This window comes from Equus caballus, chromosome X (assembly GCF_041296265.1).
Source record: "Equus caballus isolate H_3958 breed thoroughbred chromosome X, TB-T2T, whole genome shotgun sequence".
NCBI lineage: Eukaryota > Metazoa > Chordata > Mammalia > Perissodactyla > Equidae > Equus > Equus caballus.
The window spans coordinates 72657233-72669928 of NC_091715.1; the positions used below are offsets into that span (position 1 = coordinate 72657233).

Below are 12696 nucleotides of genomic sequence, written 5' to 3' on the forward strand. Positions count from 1 at the left end.
ACTACCTAACAAAACCACACGAGCATTTATCCTTTGATCCAGCAATCCCACTAATCCCACTTGTAGGAATCTACTCTAATAATAAGCAAAAACATGTGCACAAAGTTATTCACTTCAGCACTATTTGTAATTGAAATATTCTAAAAACTACCCAAATGTTCAAATATAGGAGACTGATTGAATGTACTATGGTACATAAACACCATGGAGTATTTCACAACTGTAAAAAAAGGAATGAAGAAGAGTTGTGTAAACGATGTGAATTTTCAAGGTCTATTGTTAAGTGAAAAAGAACAAAGTGCAAAAGAATATGCATATCATGCTGTATTTGTGTAGAATAAAAGAGGAAATAAGAAAATATATACATATTTGCCCATTTTTGCAAAAGGAAACCTAGATAGTTTAAACCAGAAACTAATGAAATTGGTTTCCTACAGGAGGTGGAGGAAATGTAGTGGAACAATTATGGGAGGGAAGGACACTTCTCTAAGCACACCAGTTTTATAGTTTCAACTTTTGGAGTAATGTTAATAGTTTTTAAGTAATCAAAATATAAAACCAAATTATTTGGTTTTTGCAAGATGAAAAAAGTTCTGGAGACAGATGGGGATGATGGTTGCACAACAATGTGAATGTAGTTAATGCCACTGAACTGTACACTTAAAAATGGTTAAATGGTAAATTTTATGTTATGTATATTTTGCCACTATTTAAAAAATAAAATAGGGGCTGGCCCCGTGGCCGAGTGGTTAAGTTCGCTCGCTCCGCTGCAGGCGGCCCAGTGTTTCGTTGGTTCGAATCTGGGTGCGGACATGGCACTGCTCATCAAACCACGCTGAGGCATCGTCCCACATGCCACAACTGGAAGAACCCACAGCGAAGAATATACAACTATGTACCAGGGGGCTTTGGGGAGAAAAAGGAAAAAAATAAAATCTTTAAAAAATAAAATAAAGTTTTTAAAAGTCAAATCAATAAGAATGGAGAAAAAACTTAAATCGAATACAAACAGAAAAAAGGGAACCCAACTCTATTTCAAATGAAAACTATACTAAAGAATAAAAGAACTGATCTGAATAACTTATAAACACACTACTTTGATTATATACCATTAGTCTAAAGAAAAAAATAACTACAAGCAAATCTCAAACTCTACTAAGTAGGTTTGTTTTTCATAGTGATATAAATATAGCAATTCTGAAAATATGTTGGGTGTAATGCACTATGTAAAAACATTGATGTTATTGAGAGCCAAGAATCTCACTGTTGAAGGAGATACAAATATGAAATGAGAAAAAGTAAAGAAGAACTTTGGGGGTTGGATTTGAATTGGAGGTATTAGTATAAACTTATCATTCATAACATATATTCCTACCTCTATTCACTGAAAGGACTAGAAGCAATGACACTCCACTATCAATGAGCACACCTCGTGCCAAATCTAGGTTGCTAAATTATGCCATCCCTAAAAGAAATGAGGGCTCCTGAGAGAGATGGCTGATTCTAATGCTGGGGCAGGGAAAGTACAAGATAAGCCTTGAACATCTTGTGTCAGAAAATAAAGACATGCTCAAAAATATGATGGAGACGTTAAAAAAAGACATATAAGCCAGCTTGAAGGGACTCCTACTCACCACATCTGGAACTATTGATTATTAAAATGAATTGTGATACTAATGGATTATAGCCTATTGAATCCATGAATCCACACTGATAATGAACAAATAAATAGGGGAGAAAGTAAAATTCCTCTTTACAGTAGAATACCCACTATTAAATATAGAAGGAATGAGAGAGGTGGAAAATTACCATTTGGCAACTTTCCTACTAATAATTGATTTAGGCAAAAATCATCAATGGATATAAAAACTAGTGGGTGAAAGTTTGATGAATAATAGGATATTCACATAGTCTCAATGTGTTCGTTATGTTATTTATTAATTGCAAAGGGAAAAACAGTAACTTTATAGTGTAGGAACTTGGAGGCCACTCCTTTGACCAAATGATTAAAGCTGGTGTTACCAATAATGGGATAATCTAATATATGCTTCCTGATAAGATGCCCTAAGAAGACATCTGTTATGTAGTATTCCTGCCAGAAATGCATAAACTGCATCTAATTATGAGGAAACATCAAGCACACATAATCTGAGGGAACTTTTACAAAATAACTGGCCTGTACTCTTCAAAAACATTACACAGCACAGACCTGTGGAGTCAGAATGTCCGTTACCAGTTCTGCCTCTTAACAATTGCCTAATCATGATCTTCTACGAGTCATTTAAGGATTCTGCACCTCACTTCCATCATCTGTTAAATTGAGAAAATAAAGCTTACCTGTAGTGAGAAAAAATTAATGCCACGAAAGGCAAACAAAGGCTGAGGAACTATTCCATTTTAACGGAGACTAAAGAGACATGACAATTAAATTCAACACGGGGACCTAGATTGAATTCTGAACAGAGACACTGGAACAACTGGTGAAATCGGTCTGTGAGGTGTAGTGTGTCGATATTAAAATTTCTGAATTTGTTATCTGTACTGTCGTTATGTAAGAGAATATCTTACTCTCAGGAAATGAACCCTGAAGTATTGATAGGTAAAAGCACATCATGTACGCAAGCTATTTTCAAATGGTTCAGCAAAAAAAACCCCCTATATATATGTATAACAGAGAGAGAACACGTGGCAAAATATTACCAACTGGTGTACCTTGGTAATGGGTATACAGTTCTTCCTTCCCGCTAATATTTTATTATGAAAATATCCAAACATATAGAAAAAGTGAAAGAATTATACTCTGAACACCCAACATCAAGATTCTACAATCAACGATTTGTTAAATTTGCTTTATCATATTATTTATCCAAATATTAGGAATTCTTTTTACTATTCTCGCAACTTTTCTCTAAATTTAAATCATTTCAAAATTAAAAGTTAAACGAATTAGTATGTAGTAATAGGAGACAAAAAAATTAAAGAAACGAAGTCAGTTTGGGGGGGGAACAGAAAGAACTGCTAGCGTGGAGCGAGATACAAGCTTAAGCTTCTGAAACTCTATCTTGAAGCTGGTGCCTTTGAGGACTCAGTCTAAGATCAGTGTCGCAGCTCTCCTCTATGGAGCCTAGCTTCAAGGCGGGGTGGCGGTGGGGGGCTGTCTCTCATTCTTCGGGAAATACCATCATACGTCACTCATAACGCGTGAAACTACATTTCCCGAAAGGCCTTTATATTTCCTTGCTGTAAAGAGGATTACAATTGTGATAGGTTTTTAAGGTCTCGCGAGATTCCATTAAATCTCATCAAAGAGCCCAGCCGAAAGCCATTTTGTTTTTCAGGGCTCTTTGCAAGGGTACCTGACGTGCAGTAGCAAGAAACCGGCAGCTGCACTTGCCGCAGTTCTGTCTTCAGCTTCAGAATGTTTCCCTTGGCCAAAAACGCACTAAGTCGTCTCCCAGGTGAGCAAAAATTGTGAGCAAATCATTTCCAACCGCCTTTTATCCATTTGTCCTCGTGGTCTCTCGTGCCCTTTCCCTCCATCTGCATCCCAACCTAACCCTAAATGCTCAGTCTCCCACCTCGCTTCAAGTTAGTGGGAAGATGTCTTTAGTATTAGCTTAATCACCCAGTGTTTCTGTTTTCGGTTCCCAGCTCTCTTTCTTTTACCGGAGTCATAGTCTAGCGCTTACTTTTTTTTTTATTATTAAGTAACCTACGATTTCAGGGAAGGAGACGCTTGGTGGACACCTCTCCTTAAATAATTTCGTAAATTTTAGCTTTGCGGATACGTTTACCTCCAAATAGAAGTACCTTCTCTCCAATTCTTGTAACCGTAACGGAAGAAAACTGTAAATCCAGCGCTTCATCTGGTTTCATTGCAGGGAGACAACGTAAATGGTAGCCTTGCAGCTTTTATGTTATCTGTGGGTTGTTATCTGAGTATTTGCTGCCCCGAAAGCAGTTGTGATCATTTTTTCTGTATCTAAAAGTTAGACAGGTACAGGGAAATTTTGAGACCAGTATTATGTATAGATAATGCACTAGATTGGAGAGAGAAAATTCATTTCAGTGCTTGATTTGCGCTGAAGGTGACCTTGAGTAATGTGAGCAGTTGTTTTACAATGAAAGTGACCTTAAGCATTTACCATTTAGCTTCTTCAGCCATCTTTTTATTTTCAGTTTACTGAATCATTGGAGATATTACTAGATTGTGTTCTAAACACTCAAGCAGCTTTGACAATATCCAAAAAATATTTGCCCGACTGGTTTTTCATATTCCAAAAGTCACGTCTGTTATCTCTTTAATTTTGGGCAAATGATTTAACCTCTCTGAACCTCATTTTCCTCCTTTGTAAAATAAGGGGTTAATAACCTTACGGAGTTGTTGAGGATTATATGAGATTACCAGTAAGTGGTAACTAAACCATTTTTTGTCACAGAAGAGAGGTCTAAAGAAATCTACTTGGGTGACCTGAGTGTTGAGGTCATGAAGCGTTGCAGAATTGTTTAGTAATCTTAATTTCTTTGCCCTTTGAGCAGGTCAGGCCTTGTACCTCAGGAAGGGCATTTTTTGGGTTTTTCTCAATGTGGAATTCACACGGTTTTTAACTGCTCTAGAGCAGAGTATATTGTAAAATGTTTGTAAATTTGCTCAAGTTTGACTAAAGGTGAAAAAAAACCTGTAAGGCAGTTAAGAGAAGAAACCATTAATGGTCAAATAACTATCCTTAAACAACCCATTATATCACACAGAAACCATTATATTCTTAAGTGAATGGGCAGCATTGTTGTTTCTTTAATGCGTTTTCCATTGCGTACTTAAGTACCTTCTGAGGCTCTGAGAGGATGAGGATCTGCTGCTTAGATTGGAGAAGAAGCGAAAACCAGAGAAATAATGCATTTTCCAATCTTGGCTCTTTCCCACACCCTTCTAAGTGTCTCCAGAGGCAGTTCGAAAACTCTTTCTACTAAAATAAAAGTAAAAGGAAAGTTTTAATGTTGTCATTCTGCTCGAAAACCTTTACCTCTACCAAAAAAGTGACCCTCCATGATCCTTTCTAGTTTTACCCCCTATTAGTTGTCTATGCTCTTCATCCTTCAACGAAACCTAATTGCTTTTCTAGTTCAGTACGATAGGCTTCTCTGTCTCTACTTTTTTCAGATTCGTCTTTCCCACATCTGCATAACCTAATCTTACCTGCTATTCAAGGTGCTTAGCTAACATTCTACTTCCTTGTATTATAGTGATTTGTGTCTATATGTCTGATATCCTCCTCTAGACTGTAAGTTACCTGAGGACAGGGTCTGTCTTACGTATTTTCATATACCCCATTTCTTTTATCATGGTGCTGTATTCATTAGTAATGTTTTTAAAAATCAGTATTACTCTAGTTTTTGGAGGGTTTTTTCCTAATTTTAAGGTCATAAACATTTAGTGTGCTTTAATTTGAAGTTCATTTTAAACTTATTTACCCTTTTATGTTGTAAGTTGTTGAGCACTGCTGAGTAAACCTTAGTGAAAATAGAAGTCATAAGCCTTCAAATTAATGAATAGGAGCCAAGTTCCAGAGGTTATACAAATACCGATTTATAGTGAATGTTACTGACATTGCCTTTTCTTTGTTTTTTTTCCCCTAACATTTTATTATGAAAACTTGCAGACGTACAAAAAAGTTGGAAGAATTATATAATGAACATCTATGTACCCACCACATAGATTCTACAATTAACATTTTGGTATATTCGTTTTGTCACATATTTATCCGTCTGTCAGTTCATCTTATTTTTGATGCATTTCAAACTATGTTACTTTGCTTTTAGCTACAATATAGCATTTTATTGAACTACATAATACTGTAAAGTTAGTTTCCTTGGCTTTCCTAATTGGCAGTATCAATTACATACGTTTTCTTTTCCTGACAATTGATGGATATGCTTCTGTATTTTTTTTTCAAGTTCGAGGAATTCAGCAAACAGTGGCAAGGCAGAGCCACCACAAACGGACACCTGATTTCCATGACAAATATGGTAATGCGGTATTAGCTAGTGGAGCCACTTTTTGTATTGCTGTATGGGCATATGTAAGTATTCTTGATTGATGTTTTAGATGTTTTTCATTCTCATTTAGTTCATGTATTTGAAATGTTTTCACACATTAGTATACATGTCTAGTTAGAAGTGACTTTAGAAATTTTCTAATGTAATCACCCACCTAGTGCAGAAATTTCTTCCTCAACATTCAGTATTCATCCATCATCTGTTCTTAACCTTTCCGTTAACAAGTTGCTTACTGGACACAAGGCAGCCCTTTCTGTATTGTGTAGCTGTTGAAAGGATCTTCTGTTGAGGTAAAATCTGCCTCCTTCATATTCTGCCCATCATTCCGTTGCAACACAAATTCTGATCCCATTTCCATGTATCAGCCATTAGATATTAGAAAATTGCTATCATCTTTCCTGGATCTTCTCTTTCAGATTAAACATCCTTAGTTCTGTCAGTCATTTTTTTGTTATACGGTTTCCAGGGTTTTCACCATTTTGGGCCACCTTCCTTCACTTAATCAGTTTTTCTTCTAAAATTTTGCCCCGAGAGCTGAGTACAGCATTTCTGATGGATGAGCTATAAAGTGACTTGCTTTCAATACTTTAGCTTTTTACGTGTTACATTTAACAGCCTGCTTACCAGTCAGTGTACTTGCTGGTTAAAAGTAGGTGTCTTGAAGTTAATGATAAATACATAAGTGGATTTTAAAGGATATGAATCAACCCTTGCCTTAATAAACAAAGATGCTTTATTAATAGGCGTTTTTCATTCTTGTTTGATCTTCCTAAAATCAGATACACTATTAAAATAAGCGTGTGTGCTTAATTAGAAGAGTAAACAGATGTTGAACTAATGTGTGATCACAGGCATTTTGGAGGTGAAGTGGTCCTTAATAAAGGGATATTACAAAAGTGTTCTTTTGCAGTATTTAGGTCGTTGTGGTTGAGTGAAGCAGCGTTTTGAGAAGGTAGTATAGAAATGCAAAATATAAATTTGAATTAATTAAATAAAATTAATTCTGTTCCTCAGTCATACTAGCCACATTTCAGTTGCTCAATAGCTGTATGTGGCTGGTGCTACTGTATTGGACAGTGCAGATATAGAACATTTCCTTTGCTCTAGAGAATTGGGCCAGCAATTAAGTTTGGTCTACACAGAGAGCACTATATCTCGGGTGAGTTTCTGTGTGTTTTTAACCATAGAGCAGAATACCTTTGGCACTTTTAAGAAATAGTCTCTAAGGGAGAGTGGATTCTGGTTTAAACATATATAACTGACAGCATTTTAATTCTTACAGACAGCAACACAAATTGGAATAGAATGGAACCTGTCCCCTGTTGGGAGAGTCACCCCAAAGGAATGGAGAGACCAGTAATCATCCCAGCTGGTTGTTATAATGTATTATTTCAAAACCAACTCATAATTGATGCCAAGTGAGAACACTGTGTACCCATTAAAATATGACATGATTGAAGAATAAAGTACATTTGAAAGCTTCATTGTAGGTTGGTTTGTTTCTTTTGTAAATGAAACCAAGCTCCATGACTTTTCATTTATTTAACCTTAATGTTAAAGTCAAAATGCTATGCAACTTCTAAAATAGCTTTTCTCTATGAGGTAGTGTGAAGGGAAAATTTCGGAAGTCAACTTTACAGTAGGCGGAAATTGTAGTTCATGAATAACTGATCACAGAGTTATTTTGCATCATCTTTGAGTTAAAAGTTTGGTGTCCAGATCTTTGGTATGCCTACTAATTTCTACCTGTCATTTATGTTTATAGTTGGAATTGGCATTATTAAGTCCTTTTCACTCCTGCCAGGAGAATTTGGGGTGTCATCAGACCCATGGGAAGAATGGTCCTATCAAATGAACTAGAATATCTGAAGACTAGCTAGCTCCTTGGCTCCCTTGGCACATTTATCTTAATTAGAGCTTTAGATTTTTCAGCATATTTATTTGGGGTTTTTATGATGTTACTAAAGAAAGGATCTGTCAAATAGAGTTTATTTTCACTTATCTAACTACTATCAGTGACCTCTGCTGTTGGCTTTCTGTAATTATACCAACTTTAAGATTTTTGGATTTTCCTGAATTCAGTATGACATTGGATGTTGTGTGTAAGGTATTGACTGGAGAAAACATCTACACCATGTGCTTCATTAATTCCTTGGTCAAAGGCTGTAAAGTAAGCCTCATGTAGTAGTTTGTTGATGGTGCTCTAGTAAGCATAAAATAGTTTCAGTCGAGCAGCCTGTCTGTATTGGCTAAATCAGTGATTTCTAAAGTTCACTGACCTGGCATTGTAAGTTATCAGGTGAGTGGCTTTTGGAAATCTCCAGATTTACCTGATGTAGATAAAGATTTAGACTTAACCAAACATTTGAAAACTTTTTACTTATTACATGAAATACTAGAGGAATGCTCTCATGGCAGTGTGTCCTGTTTTCTCATTAAATGCACCAAAGCCAGTAATTTCATGGTTTGAGTAAGAAAAATACTTTGAATGTCACTGCAAAATGAGTAGGTTGCAACACTAATAACTATATAGTAGTGCCACTATTCGATAAAATTTGAATGAACCCGTAGAAAGGATGTTACAATAGGACTAAAGTATTCAAACGCATGTAACCCTGAGACATGATTAAGCAAAATAAACGTCATCAAGGAAGCTTCAACCTTCCATTAGACTGTTTACCTTTTCATTACTGACTTGGCCCTGAAAATTTCTAATGACTGGAGGTAATTTTCAGTGTGATTTGTGCCAGTTCTGTAAGGTAAGTGATAATTGTCAGCTATTCTGATAGGCAAAAAGAGAGGCATGACATTTGAATATGTCTGTCCATTTGCCCGCATATATGTTGCTCTATGGAGTAAAACCTAGTAGTGGTAATCAGCATCTTTGAACAAACTTCTAAACTTAATTTTGTAGTTCATCTCGTCCTGATGTGTAATTCTAAAACTACCATGGCCATTACCGGAAATGAAGCAGCAGTTTAAGTCAAATTATTTTGTGCCATCACAATCTTCTGACCTTGCAGCTTTCCTAGTGTACTCAGAGTCAAAAGTTTTATCCTCTCATAAATGTACTCAACTTAGCCCATAACTCGTCACTGTGAGAGTTTAATAATACCTAGAGTGGGAAGGTTGTCAAATTAGTTTCCCCATCAAAAATCTATGAAGAATTTAGGTAAATGACTGGCGGCATTGCCAGTCCTTTAAAGCTTACTCATTGGAGGGCTATGAATTGTTTTTTAGTTAGGGTGCATGTCATAAATCCCATTCTTAATTTCACTCTAAAACGTGTTCTTTTAAATTCACTAAACTTATTTTGATCTAGGTGCCATGGTAGTTGCAGAGGCACAGATGTTGAGTTCTCACCCTTGTGACTATTAACTTGATTGGAGATACTACTACCACTCCGTAAGCATTTGGGGGGCACCTACTGTCTGCTCAATGCCAGAAAACCTGATTACTTCTTGAAGACATTCCCTTTTATTTGAGAGCTCAGTGAAACTAATATTGTAATCCTAAAAAGTGGTGGTGTGCTTGTGCATTGGTGAGGGCGGTTAGGGATGATGCATTTAGAGATAAGAGGTGTGTGAGCAAAAGAAAGGCTCAGTCACTAAGGACGAATATGGTGGAGGATCTTACAGCTCCTAACAATCAACTTTACATAAAAAAACTAGAGAGCTAGTAGATTTGCTATTCTAGTAAAGCTTTATTTTTGGTTTCTGTCAGTGAATTTGTTTGAAAGCATAGGACAGTGTTAATATTGTAGTTACAAACCAACTTGCTAATAATTGGGAGCCCCCTTAAAAGAGATCTTAATTTCATGTGATATGATTTTTAAGATCTTAAATTTGGGGCTGAAACTGTATCTTAATGGTTAAGGCTGTGCACATTGATTGACAACTACAACTTAATGTCTGGGAAGGTAAGGAGTCCTGAAGCTGATTTTTTTTTTTTTTTTTGCTTGAGGAAGATTGGCCCTGAGCTAACATCTGTGCCAGTCTTCCTCTGTTTTGTACGTGGGATGTCGCCACAGCCTGGCGTGATGAGTGGTGTGTAGATCCGCGCCACAGATCCAAACTGGGGAACCCTGGGGCTGGGTAGTAGAGCGTGGGAACCTAAACACTAAGCCACCAGCCGGCCCCAAGCAGATTTTTTATTTATGTGGATGGGTGTAGAGGGGGAAGTAATAGGTTCAGGAGGAAGTGATTTCTTTCTGAAGTACTTAATTGAAGGCCTAAAATAATCCTGTGATTAATTTTCCCATACATCTTATGACAGATAGTTAATGAAAGCTGATATGAAAAGACTACATCTCGCTTCAAAATTAGTGAGAGAGAACCTCTCCCTCTTACGTTGATGTTTATAGTTGGAAAAAAATCCTAGGATTTTGCTTTTTAAAATGTCAAATTGGAAAACAAGAATCAAAGAAGACATTTTTTCTCAAATGCTTTCTGTACCATTCATTGCATTGTATTGCTACAATTTATGCATCTCATTTCTATCTAAATTCATGGTGATATACTCTAATATTCTCTGCATCCTTGGAATCCTCCAGATTCTTAAGATGATGGATGAATGAACAAATGAATGAATGGGCAAGTGGTTCAGCGCTTGGAAGGGCGATGTGAAGGTAGTGTGAAGTGAGATCCCTGCCCCAACTCCAACACACTCACACATAAAGATTATGTATTTAAAAGCATCAATTAAAAAAATATGAATTCAAAACATTTTCTGAGATCATTTTTCAATAGATGACGGCAAGTTCATAGTTCTGGCGTTCACATCTGGAGTTAGGCTACACAAGTCTAGCAGAAGCACGTTGAGTTCATGCCGGGAAAAGCTGAACTATGTAGAAGATGATGTGCGATGAGCTATATGGCACTTCCTGGCTGGAGGCTGGGAAACTACAGAGGACACAGGTTCGGGCGGGTCGTTTTGTTTTGCTTTGCTGTTGGCGAGGGGGAAGGGGGTTCTCTGCAGCGCCACAAGGGAAGACTTCCGCCTGAGGCTGCGCGGCGGCCGGGCAGCAGGGGGCGGGGGACGCGCGACTCCAGTCATGGCGTGCCCCTTCACGTGACGCGTCCCTCTCCCGGCCTCGCCGGCGCTGCTTCCGGCCGGGGCAGCGCCCGGAAGTGGGGGGAGGGAGGGAGGAGGGGCCCAGGCGGCCGCCCGCCGGCGGGGGTGGAGGAAGCGAAGAAGCAGAGGGAGGAGTTGCCGCTGCCGCCACCACGGCCACAGCCACTGCCGCTCCTGTGACTTGTCCCGGCGTGTGAGATCGGAGCCTGCGCGCGTGGATTTGTCGCTGCCACGGGCTGCGTAGCTCCAGAGGTTTACCCATAGGACAGAAAACCCAGGTAAGTCAGATACGGGCTTCCCGTCGTCCCTTTCTACGGGAGGGGTGTTCCGTGCTGTCAGTTTGTACTACCTGGAGTGGCGAGAAGGTCATTTTAATCTGGGGCAATTTCCATACTCTCACTTCTTCACAACTCAGGTGTTCACCACACTCATGTGTTACCTCCCCTAGGAGGGGATAGAGGAAGGGAGATTAGGTCCTGAGCCGTGTCACTTTCTTGTGCTCTCCTGGAGAAGTGTCCTGATCATCCATGGCCTATGTTACCTAATTAATTGAAAGTACGAGAAGATCTATGCCCGGTATGAAAAGTCACATCGATTGATCACCACTATTAATGAAATAATGTAAAAAAAATAGATATTTTGCTTTTTGTCTCGCTCTGGGAGCATAAGCTAGACTGAGAGAACTCTCCCGTTTCGATTTCATGTTGTTCATTCCGTTCCCTTCCCACTAAAGTTACTCTCCATCCTTGTCGCGCCCTGTGGCATCTTTATCTTTGACGCTTTTTGTTATAGACCTTGAGGTTATCCTAAGCACTGACAACTCTTTTATCGTTTCACAGGTCAATGTTTTTCAGCATCCGATCTTTGTTTTAATTACAGCCTCTTCATCTACAGTAATATGGCTTTGTATTGAGACTTCATGTGTGCAGAACGTTGAATTAGGTGATATTGACGTGTGTGTTTCGGGGGATAGGGGGCATTACACAAAAAATAGGACCGAGTCCCTTGCCTCAAAAGAGTGTGCAATCAAGTTAATGGAGTTCAGTTAGGAAGACAATGGGTTCTAGCAGCCCCACTGATTCAATAACTAGGCTGCTTATCTCATCCATTTTAAAGGGTATTTTGAGCTGAGATTTTATATTTTAACTTTTGAACTTTCTTGTGTCCACTGTCATGACATGAGAGGGTTTTCTTGTACTGGAGAGGCTCACAATGTAGTAGGAAAGATAGGTACAGCCTTTTAATCTCAGTGACATTGTACATTAGAAACAAAGTATTGTGTGAGTGCAGGGAAGGGGGCATTTGACCTGAGCCTTGAAAAATGGTGGGATTTAGCTTTGCAGGAATGGAGATGGGGAGGGCAGCCTAGGTAGAAGAAATAATGCGAGGAAAGGCTTGGGGGGCTGGAAAGATGCCGGGCATCTAGCAACACACTGTATGTCAACATCCCTATTTCTAACACAGCCGCATCTTCGAAATGTCACTGGTTAAAAGGAAAAAATGTAGAATACAGAGCTGGTAAGCTTAGAACTATATCAAACTACCCTCCAGCCAGTAAAAAAAATG

The 12696-nt window shown here is 38.4% G+C and overlaps 2 protein-coding genes across 4 annotated transcripts in view; both read left to right on the top strand.

Annotated features, from left to right (window-relative positions):
- The first annotated feature begins 3297 nt into the window (after positions 1 to 3297).
- On the top strand, positions 3298 to 7541 carry COX7B (cytochrome c oxidase subunit 7B). The gene is made up of 3 exons (XM_003365825.5): positions 3298 to 3458; positions 5956 to 6080; positions 7340 to 7541. The coding sequence occupies exons 1-3, from the start codon at positions 3419 to 3421 to the stop codon at positions 7415 to 7417; spliced, it is 243 nt and encodes an 80-aa protein (XP_003365873.1). The 5' UTR covers positions 3298 to 3418; the 3' UTR covers positions 7418 to 7541.
- A 3634-nt stretch (positions 7542 to 11175) lies between these two features.
- ATP7A (ATPase copper transporting alpha) overlaps positions 11176 to 12696 on the top strand; it is a 132210-nt gene continuing 130689 nt past the window's right edge. For all 3 annotated transcript variants that reach the window (XR_011434725.1, XM_005614286.4, XM_014728991.3), the window contains exon 1: positions 11176 to 11408. The gene's annotated coding sequence lies outside the window, so the exon portion shown is untranslated. The remainder of the gene's footprint in view (positions 11409 to 12696) is intronic.